The sequence below is a fragment of the Rhipicephalus sanguineus genome, chromosome 3 (assembly GCF_013339695.2).
Source record: "Rhipicephalus sanguineus isolate Rsan-2018 chromosome 3, BIME_Rsan_1.4, whole genome shotgun sequence".
Taxonomy (NCBI): Eukaryota; Metazoa; Arthropoda; class Arachnida; order Ixodida; family Ixodidae; genus Rhipicephalus; species Rhipicephalus sanguineus.
Genome location: NC_051178.1, coordinates 25,015,447 through 25,039,451, shown reverse-complemented (window position 1 = coordinate 25,039,451; position 24,005 = coordinate 25,015,447). Strand labels below are relative to the sequence as shown.

Below are 24,005 nucleotides of genomic sequence, written 5' to 3'. Positions count from 1 at the left end.
GTGGGCATAGCATGGAGGGAGGCTTCTCCCACCAGGAGCTCCTCCATTGTGTGCGCTACTATTTTCTCCCCTTCCTCCTGTGTGCACGCTGGTGATGATGACAGACTTTAAGCAGAAAGGTTAGCTTCTGCTCGGCGCAACCGTTGTCAGTGGGACTGCGTCTCACTAGTTTGCTCCGAGCAGAGCGAGCTATTAGTATGGTTCGAGTAATGCTGCTTAAAATGCACACATTGGGATTGGGAGTAGAAGAAATTTTGGTTAAAGCAATAATTCTAGTAAAGCAACTTCATTTTAACGAGGGGTTACTGTATAGTATATATTAAAACCATACCTTTGTTAGTGTAGAAATTCGAGAAATAACATCCTGGCTACATCCTGCTTCTTAAGGATGACAAATAGACAACTAGTTTGCCTGACCATCGGATTACACGGCATGCTACCTTTGCCCGAAATTTGCACATAATTGAGCTGGTAGTTTTGCTTGAACGAGTATGCGTACATATTTGTTTTGCCTACTTGGTGATCGTAACACGTTCTAAGCAACCTGTTGGTCGTCACCCTGTTTGTCAGCTGCCGTCAGCAGGTGTTTGAGGAGGAGCAGTCGCTGCCGGCAGCCAGTGTGGTGGTGTGCTTCTACAACGAGGCCTGGTCGGCACTGGTGCGCACCGTGCACAGCGTTCTCGAACGCACCCCAGCCTCTCTACTCCACGAGCTGATCCTCGTTGATGACAACAGCACCTTGCGTGAGTCAGAATTGGGTCACATGCAGCAATAAGCTTTTTTTAAAGTTCCAGCTCGGAGGTCTGGTGATTTGATAACTGGAAGAGAGATAGTTGATGACGGGCACTGCTTGCAGAAAACTATATGTACAGGCGCAGTGTGTGTACATGATGTGCGCAGCATGGGCAAGCAATGCTAGATATTAAAGGTGCTGCTGCTCTATGATTAAATTGCCAGGAGTGCTTTGGTTGCATGCAGTGCTTTTTAAGCCTTGCTCCACAGCCACAGGAGAAGCTGAGAAAGAAACGACTGATCATCCAATTAAATGTTTGTGATCCTCCTTGAGTTCACTATATCTTAATTCAACTGTGTACAGCAAAAATTATGCAGAACCCCTCTGCGAGAGTTGTCTATGTGACACGGCGTCCAAAGGGCGACCACCTAATTCGGGCCAGTGGGCCGTCTCCCGCATTTTCCCATTGGCTTACCCTGAAACATCCACATGTCCCGCCCTCGAATTTTCCAGTTGCCTAAGCCTAAATTTTTCCTACTAGTGCACCTCCTGTGTAGGCGTTCTGTGCATTTTCAATTGAGCCCTGTGTCTTTCAATGGGGAACGCATTACATTATGTTGCAAACGTGGTTTTGTTCTAATTTTCCTGGGGAACTTGCCAAAGTATGCTTATGTGTTAAAACCATGGTTATGCGGTCATATTATATGGTGTGAATTTGCATGTGATAGGAATTTTCAATGCTCCGTGGCCAAAACACGTTGTGTACAATTTGCAAAACATGAGTATTTTCACATGTGGCCACTGTGATGGAAGATGCAGTATGCACTGTGGGATACCAGTTGCAGCTAATTGGCAGTGGGTGCAAAGGTGGAGTGACCGAGAGAGTCTTTATTTCGAAGGAGGCTTACAAGAGGCACCCTCAGTGCCCTGAGCTTGGGCAGCGTCCTGGGCCATCGCAGTCAGCCTTAGCCGATCCCTGAGGTTGAATCGGGCTAACGCTCTCTCCCAAAGCTTGTTCGTGTGACAAGGGTTGGGGTGTTTTAGTGGACATTTTTTGCAGCCTCCCACTTACGTTGAAGGAACCCGGGTTTTCTGCAGAATGGGCATTGTGGGGAGAATTATTGAGGGTCTGTTAGGAGATTTCTGGTTGGGTGCGATAGCTGATTGCTTGATGTCTGCTTTTGCCCTGTAGGTGTCATGTGTTTGATGTCGTGTAATCGCAAGGTTCAAAGGCCCATCAGATGGGGTTGGTAAGGCTAGTTCGTGTTGCCTGATGGCTGGAACAGCTTAGGCAGTCAGCAAACACTTAAAATTCTTTTGGAGACAAGTAACTTCACTTCTTCATGATTTTGCCCAAGTACTGCTGATATGAATACTTTGTGCTTCCTTGTGATGTTCGTAACACCGACACTATACTTCAGTATCCATTCTGACTTTGCTCTTGCTGTGTTTGTGTGCTACTCAGCTTATCTGTTCTTTCTCCTGCGAGTTCATTGCAATCAGTGGGTGGTCTGTTTTCTGACCAACACGTGTTGTGAGCAACATTCACAGCTCGAAAGCTGTGAAAAATTGAAGGTGATTGGATTCATTTGTCACAGAACAGCGCCATCTTGAAGAGAAAGGCCCTACTTATGCATTAATTTTTTTCACCATCGAAATAAATACTAGCATGTTTTGAAATCTTTGGAACTTGTGCATCTTATTAGCAAGCGCAGCGGAACAAACACGAGAAAGGAACACGTAGACGGGACAGGTGCTAGTCTTTGAACTAATTTTTCTCAGTTTGCACTTTTGGAGAGAATGAGAGCCTATTAGGAAAACTATCATTTCCAAACTGGTTCACCAATAGCTGCTTACAAGGTTGTTTCTAGACTGAAATTTTTTCTGGAACAAGATAAGGTACTTTTCTGAGAGCAGCATTTTGGGCATGTTGGTAATTCATTACTTCAGTACGACTGCACAACAAAAGACGAGTCGGACAACAGAGAAGAAGACACACCCTGCGCAGGCTTTCGAATAAATTTATTGTGCCGCTGAATCTGTTTGTATACTGACACAGTATATGTTACGCATGCGTATACCTGGATGCAGTGTAGACTGCACATGCGTGTACACTGAATAAAAAAAACATTTAGGAGTTGGAAGATGCGGCCACCAAGAAGACAAGTTCTTTGGCGGTGAGAGCCAGTAAAGGTGAACTACGACACTTCTCACCCAATTTTGCAGTCGTCTCAGCCTCAGTGACTTTGCGAATCAGCTGCGTTCTGCCACGGGATACAATCGTGCAAAGATTAAATGAAGGTAGACGGCCACAGTCCCGACAATGAATTGCCAAGAAGCCACTGGTGGTATTTCTTAGGTTATTGTGGTGTTCACGTAGCCGGTCATTGAGGTACCACCCGGTTTGCCCAATGTATTGCTTCCCACACGAAAGTGGGACACTCAACGAACCTGCTTTGGTGCCTCTTAGTGCACTTCTCTGGCATTTGGATCCGTCAGCTTGCATAGCTTCCCGGGCTTGTTGGGAGCAGAAACCTTTATGTTTGCCTTCTGGGCAATCTTCTTCGAGTTATCCTGTGCATGTAGGGTACAACTTTGCATGTAGGGGCCACTTTGGGGCACATGCCGGAAGCAACATCAGCAGCCGGCCTTCGCGCTTCTCTAAAAAATTTAAGTTACACGTGAACTGCTGGTGGAAAGTTCTGTTCGCTCCCTTGGTCTTCACCTAAGCTTTCGGGATGGCCACATGTGTTGGTCTTACGAGCCAACAAACCACTTTTGCCGTACACGTTCGCACATGCCGAGTTTGTTAAGCAGGCTATTGTCAGTTTGTGCTTTAAGAATGCCCTCAGAAATTCTTCATGTAGTGGGCGCAAGTTTTGAGCAGCAAACTGAATTTTGTCCTCGGCAGGGTATCCCAGACATGTGCTGGTATCTGTCAGGGAACGAAATACGACGACCCTAACACTAGTTTCTTCAATACATACGAATGGTGTAAAAAATGTGGAATGTCACTTAACACAAGCAAATGTGTATGCCTTCCAGTAACTTGCAAAAAACATCCACTGTCATATAGTACTTACATATTAGGGTCTTCACCATTACGGCAAGTAAGTTTCTACAAATATCTCGGTGTGACACTCGGTGCTAACTTGTGTTGGAATCTCCGTATTGACAATGTTTGTTCATCTGCTTACTGCAAACTTTGTCTCCTTAAACATAAACTTAAAACTGCTCCCACTAATGTTAAATTCCTCTGCTGCACTGGCCTTGTGCGGCCAAGACTAGAATACGCTTGCATAATGGGGCCCTTACACTAAGTGTAACGATGATTCATACTCTTAAACTTATTCAAACAAAGGCTGTAAGATTTGTATTTGACAAATTTTTTATGCTAGACTCACCCTCTGATTTAATGCAAGCCAATGACATTCCCCTATTACCGGCCTGAAGGTAAAAATTTAGATTAGAATTACTTTCTCAACTTTTGAGTATCGAACTAGCTCTAGATCCATCTTTGTATTTGACACCCCTAAGTGACAGGCCCGCCTGACACAACCAACAAAACACCCTAACTCTATGTTGTGTTCGCACTGCCCTATTTAGGTTTTCCTATTTCCTGAGAACCACTAGTGAATGGAACTGCCTTGCAAGTGATCATATTGCAAAATAATGTTCTTCAGCCTTTATTGCTGTTTTTCTGTGATTGCTACTCCTTTTGTATTTTTATTGGCCACCCTGCTTGGACCGCAGTATAGAATGAACAAATAAAATTTGTAATACAAGAAAGCAGTATTGCATGCGTAGTAAAAGTATCTGCACGATACATCTAAGAGACCTCTGCACTGTTCCTCTTGTAGCTGAGCTGGGCGTGCAGCTGTCTCGCTACGTTGCTTCTGAGCTGCCTTCCAATGTGCGCCTCATCCGCACACCAGCGCGAGAGGGACTCATCCGTGCCCGCATGTATGGTGCGCGCAATGCTTCAGGACAGGTAAGATCATGTCAGAACACTGGTGATGGCAACTAGGATTAGTTTTGATGATTAGGATGAATTTTAATGCTACAGTTGAGCCCACATATAACGGCCCCACTTAGAACGAACTTTCGCTTAAAGCAAACGATGCCCGCGTGACCGTGAAAATGTACATTATCTCTATGGCACAAAATCGCATTTACAACGAACGTCTCTGAGCCTTGCCGATCGGTTACAGCGAACGGAGTCAGTGCTCAGACGACTTCCCGGGACACCACTTTTGACCACCGATAAGCCATCAGCGAGGTGCCCATAGATTCTTATTGTTAAACGCTGACCCTGCCTCCGCTGCCGCTGCCGCTGCCGTCTAGCTGTAGCTCTCCCCGACCATTGTTTTGTTATGCACCCCTTCGTCCTTTGTCCCGCATCCCCACCGACTTCTTCGACAATTCGCGATTCGTTCCGCGTGCATGCTGACTGAGCGTGAACGGGCCCTAAATTTTGCTGACATGCGGCAACCGGCGCAGGCTACTCTCGCAAGCAAGCTACCCGAACTACCCTCCCTAGCAGCTCCTTCGCCAGTTTCCACCGCTCCGCGATGCTGCCGCATCTGGCTTTTTTTGGCTAGAAACGAGCCCAGAGAAGTTACACGCGTGCTTGCTTGTCTTATCACACGTGCGCGTCTTGCTCACTGTTGGTCTTCGCGTAGCGTGCGGTCAGAATGGCAGACGCTGGCACGAAGCGAAAAGCAGTGGACATTGTTACCAAGCAAGCCATTTTAACAGAGCTGTCTGAAGGTGTGAAAAACTGGAGTTGGGTTAAAAAGTACGGCGTGTGCAAGTCAACCATATCGACGATCCCAAAAAACCAGGACAAGATCATCAGTGCCGATGCCAACTCGACTGACAGAAAGCGTCTGCGAAGGGCCACCTACACAGATGTGGAGGACGCGCTACTGAAATGATTCGTCGACGCGCGGGCTCGGAACATTCTGGTAAACAGTCCTATGATGCTGGCCAAAGCGAAAGACTTCGTATTTCTGTTGGACCTTCCCGACTTCTGCCCCGGAAATGGCTGGCTACATCGGTTCAAGGTGCACCATGGCATTGTTTTCAAATCGATAGTTGGTGAGGCGGCCTCGGCAAACGACCAAGACGTTGCCTCGTGGCTTGAAACAAATCGAGACACCATTTTAAGTATGCGGAGCGAGACGTGTATATCGCAGACGAAACTGCATTATTCTATCAAATGCTGCCAGAAAAAACTCATGCCATGAAAGGTGACACGTGCACTGGCGGCAAACACAGTAAAGTGCGTGTCACAGCACTTTTGTGCGCTAATATGGATGGCAGCGACCGGTGCGTGCCCTTCGTAATCTGGATGTCAAAGGCATAATACAGGCGTAATGCGAAAGTGTGGATGACGTGCGATTTATTCGTAGAGTGGCTGAGCGAATTTGACCGCGACATGGGCAAGCAAGGCAGGTGCGTGCTGCTCGTGGTCAACAACTGCTTCGCGCACCACGTACAAGCCTTTCTGACGGCCGTGAGTCTGCTTTTCCTGCCGCCCAACACAACGTCTAAAGTGCAAGCGCTTGACTTGGGCATCTTTGCGCGTTTGAGTTATTATAGGCGCCGCGATGTGGAGCGCTTGCTGATAGCTGCTGATCGCCCGGCAGCCAACCTGCCGCTTCGGGGGACTTTGTACTCAGCTTTGGACATGCTGAAGGCTTCGTGGGTGGAGGTGACGGCTACATGCATGCAAAATTGTTTCCGCAAGGCCGGCTTCGTTGATGTCGGACCCGATGCCAAGCCTGAAGCTCCCGAAGAGGACCGATCCGGTGGCGATTTGTGGCAGCGCGTCGTCGACTCCAACACGAGAGAGCAGAACATCTGCTGGGAGGAGTTCATTACGGCCAATGATGATGCAAACACTGCGGAACCGTGCACGGATGAGGGCATAGTGAATGAAGTGCGCTGCAAGAGCGATTCGTAGCAATCGGATGATGATGACGAAACTTTGGAGCCAGCGCCCGCAAGCGTGCCTGTAGCAATTGGCTACATAGCCTCAGGCAGCTTGTATATGCCAAGGGCCTCGGCGCTTTCACCTTAAATAAATTTGAGACTGTACTTATCACATCTGCGCTGTTGAAACAGACGTGCATCACGGACTTTTTCGCAAAAAAATTAATTTTTGGTTTTCACTTGCACCTTTTTTAAAGCTGTGTTTCATTTACTACGAACTTCGGGATATATAAACGTCACGCTCAGGTTCGTTATAAGCGTGCTCGACTGTATTACCTAAGTCCCAGTGTGCACCTTTGTTTTCATAGACTTTAAACTACATTGTTCAGGGGCCTACGTAGAAACATAGGTGGAAGGTTTTGAGTATACGGTAGAACAACTGCAATACGTTTTTCACTGTGTCGCAAAAAAAAAATTACTGGCTCTCCCGTATTCAAGAGTAGATGTAAGCATGAAATGGCTACCAGCAAAGTAGATTGGTTGGAGGTGGTGCGAGCCACAGTCTTAAAATGGATGCTTGCGAGGGCACACTCCACCACACCGTATTGGTCTGGAAGGACGCCATTGTTTTCTTGTCACTGTAGGATAACTGGCGGGCTTTGCCTAGCGTATGTGGCCACGACACGACACAGGCCTGAGCGTCTCCAGGGCAGACGCTGGTCCACATTGCCAAACTCACTGACGCACCTCCTCAGCACATGTAGCGCTGTGACAGTTCGCAAAGTATCGGGCAGGAAAGTTGCAGGCACTATATACAGTAGAACCCCGCTGTTACGTTCCTCACTGCTGCGTTTTCCCGGCTGTTACGTCGTTTTGCGCCGGTCCCGGCATAGCTCCCATAGGATACAATGTATTGGGAACCCCGCTGTTACGTCGTAACTGTCGGACCGTTCCCGTATGATACGTCGCGAAGTGCGCTCGGAGCCGACCGAGTGACTACCGGAGAGAGCGGCCATGGTGCATTTTCACGCAGCTTGGCCTGGTTTGACCGTAATATTAGCCGCATGAGAGGCGCAAGCAACAAGATCCTTCAATAGATGCACACAAAAGCGTGGCCTTCGAGATTCATATTGCAAAGATGGCGTCTATGACGTAGTTGCTCGCGAAAGCAAGGCCTTCGAGATTGGCATTTACTATTGACAAAAGCATAGCCTTTGAGATTTGTATTGCAAAACATGGCGTCTATGACGTAATTGCTTGCGAAAGCAAGGCCTTCGAGATTGGCATTCACGTCTGCCATCGCGTTGGCGTAGACTCATCATCATCGTTATTTGTCGGAGGACGGGAGGAGTTCGAACTGGTTGGAGCTCGCATGGTCGTGCGCGCGGTTCGCGGTCGGACTCGCCGCGCTGGTCGCGATTGCGTGTGCTTAGTTCTTTCATGCCTACAGCTGCTGGTGTTAAAAAAATCACATACGTTGGTTACATTTCTGTGGATGAGGCCGTCCCCAGCTCCGCGTTTCTATCCATCGACTAGATCGCGGCTGAGCGCGCCAATTTTCGTGCTGCTCGTAAGCACTGAAATAAAATTCTGTACCACTAAATATTTTGGCGTTTTTCCTGTTTTTCGGCTCTTACGTTTCCCGTCTCTTACGTTTATTTCCTACGGTCCCTTCAAAAACGTATCAGCGGGGTTCTACTGTAATGTGTGAGAAGGGATCCTCATAGATAGATTTGTTTCTGGGACTGGATACCTGGTACATTATACATGGGAAAATGTATAAGTGAGGGATGTGCAAGAGTGGTTCTGCTGTATATGTTTTTAATTGGAGGTGAATGTGGCTAGCATGTGCCAATTTCTAAGCACCGAGCTTGATAGCGTCCAACTTGCCGTTCACCTTGCTTGCAATGTGCAGCACTGATTTGAAGTAAGTTGCATTTGTAAATATTTTCTGCACTCAGGTGTTGGTGTTCCTGGACAGCCACTGTGAAGTGAACGTGGGCTGGCTAGAGCCCATGCTGGCACGCATTGGCGCCAACCGCACCACAGTAACGTGTCCCGTTATCGACATCATCAATGCAGACACTTTTGAGTACAGTGCGTCACCCATTGTGCGTGGTGGCTTCAACTGGGGCCTTCACTTCAAGTGGGAGTCCCCGCCCAGGCTGCGGGGCCCACGGCAAGCCATCGACCCTATACCGTGAGTGCAGCCGGGATAAGTTAGGTTTAATGTCTCATTTTTATTAGGATGCTAGTTTGGAGACTTATCTGTTTCACTTCTCAAGATGAGAAAAAATACCATGCAGTTTCTTCAAGTACCCATGTACAAAACTCTAGGGTTGGCTTAGATTCGAGGATTTCAAGAACGCACCAGTTTATGATTCAAATTGAGAAAAGTATGATGCACTGCTAATGCTGCCCAGAAAGGACAGTATCGAGGCAGCCAGCGGCCGCGCCTGTAGCCAACAAGGAGTGCCTCCATGAGTTATCGTTGCCACCCACGTAATGACCATGGAGGTGTCTAAACTGATTGTTCACACCGTTGTGGCTCGTTGTATGCCTGCTGGTTAAAAGTGCAACCCGCAACTCAAGGTGGGGCCAACACCGTGCTCTACCGCAAAATATAACCGCAAAATATACTTTGCATTTTTGGTGGGAGACGCCAGCCGGCCAATGATTACGACTTCGGCGGGAGTGTGGACATGGCTGGAAGCGTGATAGTAGCCACCAACGAACATGTGAGTGCAACTTATTGCTGACGATCCTATCGCATTAAGCATCGTCAACTATCAGTGAAACAGGCGACAAGCCAAATGCACCACCGATCATTTCCACTTCGTGCTAAAGCATTAAAGAAAGCATTGCCATTGCCACGTTGGCCCAGCACGATAGGTGCCACACCCATGAACTGTCAGAAGCGAGCGGCTCGCGCTAGTGCATGATTAAACGTCACTGCACCGTCACTCACACGGTAAATGTCTGCCTGCCAGTGCAGCACAGTCGGTTGCAGTGATGCCATCAGTAGGTGACACAGGTGTTCCGTGGTGACACACTGCACTCTGGATGATCAGCGCCAGGTGACAACAGCTGCCACGTTTCAGAGAAGTGCTGTCAATTTTCATTCAGTAGAAATTGCATTGCAAATGCATGGACATGCACCAGGAAAATCTGGATGAGTCTGCTCTGCTGTCATGTCCGCCGCTGTATTTTGTGATCCCCTTCGTGGCTCGATATATCCAGGTTTGACTGTAAATGCTGTTTGTGTCTTGTGAATGCTCTAGCCTTCTTTTTTTTGTTCTGCTTGGCCTACATTTGAGGTATCCTTTCTTTTTTCTGGCTTCAGCCTTTAGATGGTTCGCTTAGAATCGGGTCCAGCTTAGATTCGAGTAAATACGGTGGGTTACTGTACTTTAGTAACACGGTGTCACCACACTTGCCATGTGTGCTATTGGCCTCAAAGACATAGTTATCCAGAAACAGTGACATTGAAAGCTGTTCTCCTGCGTCGTTAATCAGAAAAAGCAAATGAACGCAATTGGCTGGCACGTCAAGAGTTAGACAGCGGTGTGCTTTGGACTGCTTTGGATAAACATATTTCTTCTTAGTGCAAGAAATATATGAACTACGTATATTTCTTTAAACAGAGCAGCTAGAAAAGAAGCTGTATACTTACTATGTCAGGTAACATTGAGGGCTCGCCGATTACACCCACCAACGCACGGCCGTTGTGCATCTCAGCTGAATTGTTCTCTGCTGAGGCTGGGCAGAAAGGGAGACAGGCTACTGCTACAATGCAAAGCTAAACCTTGATGTGCTCAGGGGAAGATGGAATACTTCTTTGCAGACTAGTTGGTTCATACTTGTAAACTCGACTTGCTGCACATCCAGCAGGAAAGAAGGAGGGAGACAGGAAAGATGGACGCTTGAAGCGATGAAAAATCGTCGCTGGAGCCAACATTTTGACACTTCTTCAAGGCTGCGACTGCCTGCCTCAGTGCACTCTCCCCCCAACCAAGAATGAGATGAGGGGAGGGCAAGTGCAAAAACGGGGTGGGTGGTCACTCTTTTTGTGCTCACCCAATTCGGCCCTGTATTTTCCTTCTTTCTGCCCCACTCACCCTCTCCTCCTCCTTCTGAGGGTACGAAGCACACACATACTACATGCATTAAGGTGGGCAGTTGCTGCCTTTAAGGCCCCTTGTCAAAATGTTGGCTCCAGTGACACACCGTGTTCAAGAATTTTTCATCACCTTGATGTAATTAAATACAGTAGAATCCCGCTGTTACGTTCCTCACTGCTGCGTTTTCCCGGCTGTTACGTCGTTTTCCGCCGGTCCCGGCATAACTCCCATAGGATACAATGTATTGGGAACCCCGCTGTTACGTCGTAACTGTCGGACCGTTCCCGTATGATACGTCGCGAAGTGCGCTCGGAGCCGACCGAGTGACTACCAAAGAGAGCGGCCATGGTGCATTTTCACGCAGTTTGGCCTCGTTTGACCGTAATATTAGCCGCATGAGAGGCGCAAGCAACAGAATCTTTCAATTGATGCAAACAAAAGCATGGCCTTCGAGATTCAAATAGCAAAGATGGCGTCTATGACGTAACTGCTCGCGAAAGCAAGGCCTTCGAGATTGGCATTTACTATTGACAAAAGCATAGCCTTTGAGATTTGTATTGCACAAACATGGCGTGAATGACAACTGCTTGCGAAAGCAAGGCCTTCGAGATTGGCATTCACTTCTGCCATCGCGTTGGCGTAGACTCATCATCATCGTTATTTGTCGGAGAACGGGAGGAGTTCGAGCTGGTTGGAGCTCGCGTGGTCGTGCGTGCGGTTCGCGGTCGGACTCGCCGCGCCGGTCGTGATTGCGTGTGCTTAGTTCTTTCATGCCTACAGCTGTTGGTGTTAAAAAAATCACATACGTTGATTACATTTCTGTGGATGAGGCCGTCCTAAGCTCCGCGTTTCTATCCATTGACTAGATCGCGGCTAAGCGCGCCAATTTTCGTGCTACTCGTAAGAATTGAAATAAAATTCTGTACCACTAAATATTTTGCCGTTTTTCCTGTTTTTCGGCTCTTACGTTTCCCGTCTCTTACGTTTATTTCCTACGGTCCCTTCAAAAACGTATCAGCGGGGTTCTACTGTATTGCGAAATTCTCGATGTAACCAAGTATATCAGTTATTGTTTCTTTTGAACATCATATATTTTTAACCTCGGTGCAACAAGACATGCTTATCCATGATTTCAGTGGGACAGTTTTATTGCTGCCACAATGGAAGAAGGGCAGTATAAATGGAAACTTCTGCTGGTACCAGTGATCGTATGGTTGAGTTGCACGCAGGTTTTGCGAGTGCGTTTCATAAATTGTGTGCTGTGTGATGGAAAGTGGCTGCCGAACCAGAGCAGCATCTTTGGCGCCAGTGGCTGGGGGCCAAAGCTGTACCTATTCCTATTCCTGTACCTATTCACATATGTATATAGATGAACGCATATACTACATATTTACACAAACAAAAATATGGTAAAGACGTGTAACAAGTAGGGGTGTGCGAATATTCGAAATTTCAAATATTTTTCAAATAGTGTTTGCTATTCGATTCGATTCGCACTGGAATTTTACTATTCGAACTATTCGAACTTCCCAAAGACAAATACAGTCAACGTCCGATTGAAAGTGACCTCTTCAGATTTTCAGTATGCTTCACGTCATTACACTCTCGTATTGCGGCAAAGCTGCCCTTCAATCTCTGTTACGGTCGAACTTCGCCAAAACAAAATCAACGCCCGATTGGAAGTGGTCCCTAGATTTTCAGTATGCTTCACCTCACCACACCCCCGTATTGCGGCAAAGCTGCCTTTCAAGCTCTGCTACGGTCGCAAATCTATTAACTCAAGAAAACGCTGGTTCCAATATGGAGATGAAAGATGTGGCAGAGTTGGGGGCTCTATTAATGCTGTTTTGAACCTGAAATTTGGGTAGGAAGTCCGAAAAATCGGACGCCGAAGCTCTTTAGCATCCAAAATTTCAGATGTTGTTATATATCGACGTCTACGAGGCAGATTTGGAACTCCAGACTTGAAGGGAGCACACCCTTGTCCGCTACACCAGTTGGGCTTCCACAGAAGTTGAAAAAGGAGGAGAGGCTGAGAAAATGGCATCTTTGCCTATCACGTGTAGTGTTGTCGGCAACACTTTGGTTGCACCAAATCATCTGCATAAATACAGTTCGTCCTCTACATTGCCTCATTCTTGATAAGACAACCATGAAACACTACCCCGCCAGCGCTTCATCAACCTAGTGAAAAGAAACACTTTCATGTTGCTATCTCATAAGAATATGCTTAGGAATCCTCTCCAACATTTTTTTCTGCAATTTCGCTTCGAAGTATTCGAGAAATACTCTAGAAATATTGGAGAAATATTCGAAAAATATTCGAAAAATATTCGATTCGATTCGCACTCACACTTCAATATTCGAATTCGCTTCGCACCCAAAATTTTGCTATTCGCACAGCTCTAGTAGCAGGTCATGTTCACAATCACATTCTTAGAACATATATACAGTCGAACCCGTTTATAACGAACTCGAAAGTGTCGCGAAAAGTGGTCGTTATATCAGTAGTTCGTTGTATATGGACTCGCCCTTAAAAACGTGCGCTTAGCGGCCAAGCCGTTTTTTTTTTGTGCACTTTTGTTAAAGTGCTAACAACCCCTTCGGTGACAAGCTAAGCCTTTTCGCGTCATGAAGCGACGCCCGCTGCGTGCTCACGAGTGAATTAACCGCCTTTGCAATGAGCCGACACCGTTTCACCGAAGCGCGGTACCGCGACGTGGAGCCGATCATCCCTGGCTAGTTGCGTGCAGCGCGTCGCCTACTCGGGTCGCGGAGTCACTGCCGGGCCGCTTGCTGTATGCCGTATGCGCGCATTTGTACGTTCTTCGTGCTTGCTTCACTCCGGACCGTGCACGGGTGCGGCGACTAGCCTCTTCGTTCAACGCGGCGAAAACAAGTATTTTCCAAGCAACGCGCACTCTACGTCTCCGCGATGCTCTCGCGGCCCTGCACGACGATGCGCGGCGCACTTGAGTTGTCACCTAGTCAAACACGCAGTATACGCTCGCTGTCAGTGCATCGACGTTTCTCGGTGCCCGCGCCGCTCAACAACAGCGAGCCAATTTCGTTTCTACAAAGCGACGCGCACGACGCGGCGGCGGCGAACTTGCGAACGGCAGCATGGCTAAGCATGGCGCGCTCGTACCGCCGTCAATCCGCAGTGTACGGCAGGGGCGTAGCCAAGGGGGGGGGGGGGGGGTTCAGCCCCCCCCCGAAATTTTTCAATTTTGCTTGCATATACATACATGCACACATACAAACACACGCACGAACATACGTATAATGTATGTTCGTGCGTGTTGAACCCCCCCCCCCCGAAAAAAATTTCTGGCTACGCCCCTGGTGTACGGCGTAGTACGCCACACGCGCAGCCGAGCAGATATCTACAGATGACTGTGATAAGGTTAATGGCACGTTCATCGATGGCCGCCACCTCGCCTTCGTTCTTTTCTGATGCTTATCCGCGAAGGCATCGCCGCAATCGCGCGGAAATCGTTATCACCGATCGACCGGTCTCTGCCATTACCGGAAAGACGGACGACTTTTCGCGGCACATTGTGGCGTCGACGAGTTTAGGGACGCAGTGAACCTTTTTGCGATGGAAAGTTATCGCGGTTATCACTTCAATTGCATTTATGCCTTCTTGCGTTCCAAGGCTCATCGCAGGCGGTCGTAGCTGCAGAGAACGGCGTCAGGAAATGTTACTGTGCGAAAGCTGACCGCAAGGCTTCATGATGCCTACTATTTTTTTTCCCCACTGCCATTCTACCACTGAAGAAACGCCTGAAAAGTGAGCGACCTCGCTCGCAGCGTCCGAAATCTGCGTGCGGTGCTTGCCGATCTGGGTATCTTAGTCGCGAGTAAACTGGAGCGGGGCACGCGCGAGCGCGCGCCCCTGTCACGCTTTAGAAGGCATATTTTAACTTTTTTTTCGCTTCGTATGCACCACATTTTTACCGCGACCGTGTCTGAAGTGTTCGTTGTAAAAGTAGGAGGTTTTGAAAAATGTTCGCTATATCTGGATGCAGCTTCAATGGTTAGCATAGGAAAATCGTAAGTGCACCCAAATATGGTCGTTATAACCGATAGATCGTTATATGTGGGATCGTTATAAGTGGGTTCCACTTTAACAGGTAAATGGGTAGAATACGCTGATGAGCGCAAGAAAACAAAAAAAAAGGACAAGTCTTGATGCTGCAAACAAAATATTTTCGCACTATGCTTAAAGTTTCGTGCCACTTTAACTCCTAGGGGTAGTTGGTTCCAAATTTTTGTCCCGTGAAATTCCAGTAAACTTTTTCCATGTAAGTTATAGCTTGTAGGCAAGTTGAAATTGCTGTTGGATGCTTGTCGAGTGGTCTGGTGAACAGCGGGGAAAGCCGGTGACTATCATTTTGGGAATATAGAGGGCAGCCTTGTAGCTGAGGTTATACGTTATACCTGAACTATAGTATTATTTGAATTCACATGGTTTCGAACTATCACGTTTAGTGCTCTATCGCATTCTGCGCCGCAGATGCTGTGCATTAGCACCTACCTCAGTGTTTTTGTTGTTGCCGTATGTCAAGTAAGCCCGAGTCAGTAATGTACTAAATGCAGCAACTTCTCACTTATTTTGCTAGCTGTTGTCATTGTTCAGAAAACTATATTTCCCACAAAGCTAGTACCCTACAAGTAATCTTGATCAGCACGCAAAAAGATGTAGCTGCTTGTTTCGGGATATGATCCCGAACTCGAAGGAAGCCATCCAGGAAGAATGGGATAAGTTCCCAGCAAGAGCAATAGGAGCCAACGGGTGTTTTTACCGCAAATGAAATTTTCCTTTGCTAAGTACTTTGCTGCACCAAGTTTCAGGTTGGTGACCATTATTTTTGGAGCTGCTAGTAGTTACCTGCTGCACCGTTACCAGCTCTATAACTGCCCGGTGATAACGTCAACAAGACTTCTGTTCAGATAATGCATAGCGGTGATCGGAGTTTGCAAAGCCGTACCATACTTGCTTGATTCTTCAGACATATACATGAGTGATGTTTCAAAATGAATGGATGAATGACTGAATGTTTATTCCAGCAAAGACACAGCAAATGGGCCTCGAGCGAAAAGCTACAATGGTAGCTTGAGAAGTGCATGAGGCCCAGTAGAGCAAAAAAAAAAAAAAAGAGACAGCAGCAGCAGAAAGGTGTGCTTATTCAAAGGCCAAACACATACGTGAACTGCAGTGACAAAATCGAAGAGAGCGAACATTTGCATTAGTGAAAACGATGAAAACCAGAGAACAGTGAAAACAGAAAACAGTGCCCGTTTCGAAAACTAATGTGAAGCTCTCGGGGCAATGCTCATCTGGACAAACAAAAGGAAGACTGAGATGTGTTAATAAGATATGACTTAAAGCTTTTCAAAGAGGCTGTAAAAATATTCGGATCATTTATACTGTGATGATTTAGAGTGTATGGTAAAGTGAAACGAAGGCTTTGGTTACCGTATAGCGTCCTGGTTCGGGGAGCGTTCCATGTTCATTATAATCATTAAAGAGCAACGGGCCAGAAAGGCTACCTTGTGGAATGCCACATTGAATCAACGGGGAACCAGACTTGCAACTATCAACAGAAACGACCTGCCTGCGCGTGCTTAAGTGAGATCGCAAAAGTTCTACGGATAGGCCTCGGACATCATAATTCGAGTTTACTGAGTAATATTTTGTGGTTGAGAAGGTCAAAAGCTTTGGTGAAATCGACAAAAATGCCGAGAGTCAACTGTTTAGCTTCAATATTGTTTAAAATAATTTCCCTTTGCAAGAGCAGAGAAGATTTTGTGGACTTGTCCTTTTGGAAACCAAACTGACTGTCACTTATGAAGGAATGCTTGGAGAAGAACTCATCGGTTCTCTTAAGCATTAGTTTTTCAAGAGCCTTTGAAAACACAGGAGGAATAGAAATCTATTCATAATTTGTCAGCTTGTTCCTATCCCCACCTTTGAATATTACAGTCACTTTAGCACATTTAATTCGAGCAGGGAAAATGCACAATGTGAGCGATAGATTGAAGATATAGCTTAAGCATGGTGGCTAGCAGATCTGCAACAAGCTTGATTGGCTTTATTTGTAGGCCATCAGAATCAAAACAGAAAACATTGCCATTATTAGCAGGGGTGCTGTAATTTAGGTTGTCGTCTTTCTTTCAAGGTGATATCAGACGAAAGTTCCTTTGTTTTAGTTTATGTGTTATGGCTTTTGATGTTGTGTGTTTGTCGGACTGAGTGTTTAGAAAGTGGTTCGGTTCAGTAAACATGATGGCACTGGCATCGCGCCATTCTGGTTAGCACCCCAAGCTCTTGATGACAGAGCAGAATTGGGGGCAGAATGGGCAAGATAGCTTTGTTCCACAGTGCATCGTCCCTGGGTTTTTTTTTCGACTTTACACATGACGAATGGCCGCTGTGAAAAGGACCTCGCCGGTGTCGCACGAGGTTGTGGTCGCTAGCTGAATCTAGCGTTCAGTAAAATTATTTTTTGTTTATGTTGTTGAAATTTGTTTTTTCATTTTTTTCGTATTATTCGAACATTGCTGCTGGACTTGGTGTCCTGGGATCCCAGTATAACTTGTTCGGGCTTCTTGACCATGGCCACAGTACTGGACACTAAAGAGCTTGTGAAAAGTAAATACGTACCTTCCTATTACCGCAAATTTCATGGAGCACAGATTAGATTTCAGGCACAAGGGACCAGTTACTGAACCCTGTTTGTTATTAACCGCCCATGAACCATGATTTGGGTGATTCTGTCTATGAAGCACGACAGCAGGCACTTCTGCGCACAACGAAGGCCTAGGTTGTACTGAAGGGACAAACATAATCAGAATAGCTCTTTTGGATAGTAATAGACCGCATGAAAAGTTGAGAGAGCACATGCTGTAACTAAAGCATCAAGGAAAGCCAGATTCATTTACAAATATGAAGTGAATTCCCAGCATGTGTTAGGTGTTCACAGGACTGAAAAAACTTAGAAGTGTCTGCAGGAAAACGAAGGGCACTGACGTAATTTTGTCTTTAGGAGTACTCCAAGTAAACATGCACGTACACGTGCATAAAGCGATTTCGTTAAAGATGTAAAACTGCTCCAGCTTAGTCATATATATTTTCACTTGAAAATGTGTGACCGGTAGCATAACTGCTCCGAAAGGTGGTTATGCTGTTGCAAATCGAGGTTTTAGCTGCTCCAGAAGCTGCGCCGAATTGGCTTCGGTCAATCACATCACTGTGAAGTGTGCTCGTCTTCCTTTTCGTTCTGACCAAGTTTTGCTGGTTAAAGCTCTTACATGCGTTATCACTCGGCACAGGCAATGTCTGTGTGTATTGGATAAATGTTAATGCATTTCACTTGCAGAGCAGATTATCAATTAATGTGTTTGCTTCTATGATTATACTGTGAGTGTCACCTGCTTTGTTGAGCATGAATTCACGAAATAAAGAGTTAAAGCTTTTTTTTTGACACCTTGGCTGCTGAATTCTTGAGCCTCACAGGAACTTGACGTAAGTGCATATGTCGAGATTTTAGTACATGGTAACCTGGCACACTGTTGGCAGTGGCAACAACACAGTGCACAGCATGTCATCCTCCTTCCTTGTGTGGCAGCTGACTTATGAAAAGCACTTTGCCTGTCTGTTGCACCGTGGTTTAAAACAATGTCCATCGAAGTGCCCGCAAGGATTTGCTGCATGTGAAGTGTAGCTGAAGTTGAAATAGCATGGCCATCTTTTGTTATGGTGGAAGTGCCTCGTGAGATGCTGGCCTCGAAACTGGCAGTGTACGGTACCGAACCCCGCATGAATTCTCAAGTGTGCACTTACAGAACTTGCTTCAAGCCGAAATCGAACCCAGGCATTCTGTGTGGCAGTCAGTTGTTCTACCACAGAGTCGCACCAGTGCTTGAAACTGCATGGGAGAAGCCTCAATACAGTTGTCATTTCGAGCAAGGAGTCACGTTACAAATGTAATATGTGTAGCAGAAGCATAGAATTGCGCCATACATCAGATCATGTGAATTGTGTGATAAGTGATTGGTTGAAAGCGTCCCACCCATTACAAAGGGCTCAACAATAATTCATCATCATCAGCCACAGCAGCATCAACGAAGCGTGCAGCTTCATGGGTGTGTGTACTGCCTTACAGATGGCTAGTGTGCACTTTGTTAAAGCCTTGAAAAAGACATACAAAGACAGGGGTGCTTGCACGAGGAGTTCAAGTGGTCGATGAACATTTGTGCATGCTCACAGTGCCTCACTTGTCTTGCATGAGTGCAGCCAGGCCTTCTTGTGTTGTAACACCTGCAAAATGTATAGCTGGCCTGTCTGATGTGCCCGTATGCAGTTCACCAACCATGGCCGGCGGCCTGTTTGCCATGGACAGGCAGTACTTCCACGAGCTGGGCGAGTACGACGATGGCATGGACATCTGGGGTGGCGAGAACCTTGAGATCTCTTTCCGGGTGAGCAGCCCCGAAAAAGTGTCAAGTGAAGCAGCACATCATGCTCACTGGTTATTAATGTTCTTCCAGAATCAATAAGGCTCAGGAGGATTCCCTTGCCAGATGTCAGCAGAGTTGAAGCTTGGTCAATGTCTGTGAAGGAATTTCTGTCATCTGATGCAAATTTTTTAGCAAATCGGAGCAAATTTTTTAGTGCTGATACTGTAGATTCATCAGCAATCTGCATTTTATATCTGGATGTTCACATTAAGGTGAAAGCCTGAGGTGCTTTGTGAGATGCTGACCTTGAAAGATGTGGCACGCAGTACAAAAACCTAGGTGACCTTAGTGTAATAAAGATCTGACACAAAATTGGGGTTCTAGCTGGAATTAACCCCAGATATTCTGGGTGGTAGTCAAGTATTCTACCACAGAGCCACACCGGTGCTTGAAACCGCTTTGAAAAAGACCTTATACAGTCGCCACATCGGGCAAGGGGTCATGGTGCAGATGTCATAATGTGCAGCAGAACTGCACCAGGCATCACACCATGTGAATTGTGTGGTGAGTGGGTGGTTGAAGGCTGCCAACCCATTGCAAAGGGCTGAGCTATAATCCATAATCATCATCAGCTATAGCATCAACAAGTGTGCATCTACTTGTGTGAGCTCTCAAGCTCCAACGACGACGATGATAAAATAGCCACACCGAATGGCTTCTGCTTTCATGTCGTCCTAAGCGAATGCATAAGAAACCGTGTCAGTTTTTTTATTGACCTGTTTAAGAGTAGGCAAGACTTGTTTTATTGCAGTGGATAGTTTTGGGGTTCTGAATGATGGCATATCTACAGGGCGTGCGAATATTGTAGTTTTGGATTTGAATATTACCTCATTGAATAATTTTGTTTGGCTTTTGAATCCCCAGTGTTCGTTCTTGCGAATGATTCAACACGACGAATATCAAGCATGACACAAATATTGCGACTTGATTAGTGCAGCTAACACATGCCATGGTGTTGTTACAGTACACCTTTGATTAAACCTTCATGAACATCCTGGTTAAAAAGTGAACGCATGTTAAAGGACATTATCTGCCATTTCTGCCACTTGTGTGCACAGGCTCGCTGAAAACATGTCAAGGTTCTCTTGCTGTTGGCGCTTGTTTTTGGACATTTTTTTGTTGCCTGCACTGTCTAGGGAAATGTAGCTAAGTGTAAAAAGTTGTCATTTTTTTATTCTGCATAAGGAAAGTGTACAGCTATACCAGCCTATACAAAATCATTTTTCATAGCAGAAGTGTTCACCACAACACTGCTGTTCAATGCGGTGAAGAACACTAACAGAAATATAGTAGTTAACTGCCTTATAGTAAAGCATACCTGCTGCCATTCGTTGATAGAAAGACAGTACCACACTGCTTCTAGGATGCGAAAAGCCTCTCGGTCTATGCATTTTAAAAGAAAGTTTGGATGAAAAATGAATATTAACTGTGATGCCTTTGACGCAGCCTTAAAAGAACAAATAGGGAAATATTCACATTTCACGATCTCAAGAGACTTTCGGAGATGTTGCAGAGTTTTTATAAAAACTTCAGACAGACTTATTCTGTGTTTTGACTTATTGTTATATTGAACTGTTGTGCAATCCCCTTCTATTTCAATGTATTAGGTTGGAGTTAACCTAAGGCAACTGATTGCATTATCCTCCCCAAAGTAACCTCAGAACTGATCCGTCACCAACATTGTCCTGCTCCAACGTGCAGATCTGGATGTGTGGAGGGCGCTTAGAGATCCTGCCCTGCTCACGGGTGGGGCACGTGTTCCGTCGAAGACGCCCCTACGGATCCCCGAGCGGCGAGGACACGCTGACGAAGAACTCTCTTCGTGTGGCACACGTCTGGATGGATGAATACAAGGTAGGCAGCCTCCTGCATATATTATGTATGCCTCGCATATCGTCTACTGCTTGCTTGTCATTCTTCAGGCACTTGTAGTACAATAGAATCTTGGTAAATGGAAGCTGGTTAAACAGTGTTGCCACTTAGTCGAATATCTTGAGCCACCTCTCCCTGGCCACCTGAAATTGATAAAAAGAAAAGTTGGGTGGGTCATGTCTCCGGGACCAAACAAAATAATTGGAAAAAGCTAGAAAATATGCATATCGTGTTTGCATCTAGCATGGCTTCACAAGAGATGCACTCAACTTTTATCACGGAATTTTATCTTGCTCAAAATACTCATAAAACAATGTCCAAGAAATGCACTGCTTGTGTTGAGCGAGGGCAGCTCCAGAAGAGCACAATGCGAAGCTGAGACTATGCTCATCCTGTGCCCAAATAGGAATGCAGTGCGAAAACAAAACAAAAGAAAAATGTCACCAAAAAATTAGAAAGGAAAAAAAAAGAATGTACAGGCAGGCAAAAGCTGAGATAGAGAGGCATCAGAGTTACAAGCTATCAAACTGACAAACACCAAAGCAGACGGGGAAGTGATTTGTACACAAACAAAACAGGCTTGCGTGTGTGCAATACGTTGTTAGTCTTAGTGGCATTGTCACAAACGAGCACTCACACCAAGCGCATGCTGTGGCCTTCAAAAATCAGCGTCAAATCGTGGCTTCAAGTGAGCGCGTGCATTGAAAGACAATTATCACAAGACCCCGAAGGCATGCCTCCTTACCCCGCCATTAGAGAAACACAAGCAAGAGAACAGCTAGTGTGCTTCGAACCAAGTGCTTGCGCAAAGGCTAGAACCATCGAGACATGATGCAATATGAAGCAAGGTCGCCACTGCCGGTGCACCTGCTGACGCCAGGCAAACATGCGAGAAAGGCCTCGCGCTTTCCCAAGCCTTTGCTGTGCCGTGGACGGATGAGTCGCATCGAAGAATGTCGAATGCGGGCACAAACCGTCATAAGCGCAAGCGGAGACGGGGAACCAGGAGTTGGCCAGGAAGAAGTGTTGTGTAATGACGTAGTGAGTCAGTCTAGGAAGAAGTGCTGTGAGATGACACAGTGAAGAAGTGAGAGAAGTCAGAGGTGCCGAGAAGAAACCTGAGATCAGCCGACTGCGAAGGGGAGCCAGACTTACAGTCTATGCAGGCCCGTGTGCATGCATGTATCCAGGAGAGGCATCTTCAAGACATGCCAAAAATTGACCGAGGACAGGGCTGTCTGTCAGCCTTGGTGAATATGAAAGGGCATTGAGTGTTCTTGAATATTCTCTAATGCATGAGCTTGTATCTGGAGTGCGATTCAATTTATTGTTCCCCATTATTGCTAAACGCATCTACGTAAGTTGTGATTTAGCCACGCAACCCAAGTGTGCATGTACAGTAGAATCTCAGTGATACGAATTTCAGTCCGATACGGCCGCAGCTGCAGTGGCAGTCTTGCCAAAGCCAGCGAATCGCTGGGCTCCTGTATTTAGTAGTACTTTCTAAAGATATTAAGGGGTGGCAGCATTTGTCGGCTTATCTAAAGATGCTTGGATACATTACCGATAGATGGCAGTAGTTACTTGTGTTGGTTGAAGGCACCTTGAGATGTTTTTCTCGTTTTGTGTTTTTTTTTTGTCCAGTGGCAGAAGGAATGGCAGCACCTAGCACCTTCAAGTGATGGAATGGATTCATTGGCCATGCCAGATTCCTTATAATCCCGTAAAAAAGAACCCCTCGTGGCAGAGTCAAGTGTGCAAGGAAAAAAAAATGCTAAAGCCGCTGGGGGTGTGAAAAGTGGTGCCACCCTCCACATGCCACAGTGCTTTAAACATTTTCACAATTTGAAATGACCGTGAAATGAAACAACTTCAGATATCAAAAGATGAATTATTTTCATATGTAAATACTAAATGTATTCTAATGTCTTTTCTAGAAAATACTTTGGCTAGGCTCTTACGACGCGGCAAAAGGGAGCATGTTGCATGCGTTAGCTTTTAGCTGAAAAACACGCAGTACGGAGGGCCTGCACAAGTGAGCAGCAGGTGGCAGCAAATGGGTTAATTTTGCTTTGGGCAGGAGCTCATCACTTCTGCCGAATTGTTCTTCTGGTGGTTGCTACCAATGATTTGTTTCAAGAAAACAAAAAGTGTAAGCTATTTTGGTCGAATACTAGTATTTTGTACAACATAACACACGCATTATAATAGTTTGTTAGTCTCATTGAGTAAGTTAAGCTGCATCCAGATGTCTCTCTTTTGTGCACCTTCTTCTGGCTCAGCATGTCCTTGGTTTAAAGTTCGAGTTTTGCTGTTTTGTGAATGCTCCACTCCAGCTAATGTTTTCCTGTATCCCCTTTTGTCCATGAGTGGGTGTAAACTTGCAGGTGCTTTTTCAGCAGATTTCTTTTTTTCATTTACTTTTCTTGCCCTCTTCACGTTTTAAGAGCTGCAACGTTGACAAGCGTGTTGTTTCAGGTCAAAAAAAAAAAGAAAGGAGAGAGAGAGAGAAGTTTAGTTCTGTGCACAGCAATATAGAGTAAGTGACTATCATCACCTTCCTTTGCCACCTTTTTTTATTCGGTGCGGTCTGGTGTGGGTGCCTCATTCTGTGAGCTCAAAAAGGCAAAGAATGAAAACTTTCTTTGAGCCTGAATGATTGTTGTCCTTTTCTTTGCTGATTCGCGCGTTGTTAGAGCTGAACTAAGCTTGGTCCCTCTGTGCAGTGCTCACAGATTGAAACGGGGCAATTTAGGGCTGCAGTACTTTTGTTTGCAGTGTGTTCGCTTTGTGTCATACCGGCGTACAGTCGAGCC

General features: G+C 46.1%; 1 protein-coding gene across 2 annotated transcripts in view; it reads left to right on the top strand.

Moving 5' to 3' along the window:
* Positions 1-24,005, top strand: part of LOC119386502 (polypeptide N-acetylgalactosaminyltransferase 11) — a 79,908-nt gene that overhangs the window by 21,548 nt on the left and 34,355 nt on the right. For both annotated transcript variants that reach the window (XM_037653768.2, XM_037653767.2), the window contains exons 6-10: positions 571-743; positions 4,594-4,724; positions 8,632-8,870; positions 19,161-19,278; positions 21,019-21,171. In XM_037653768.2, coding sequence (XP_037509696.1) covers positions 571-743; positions 4,594-4,724; positions 8,632-8,870; positions 19,161-19,278; positions 21,019-21,171 — 814 coding nt within the window. The remainder of the gene's footprint in view (positions 1-570; positions 744-4,593; positions 4,725-8,631; positions 8,871-19,160; positions 19,279-21,018; positions 21,172-24,005) is intronic.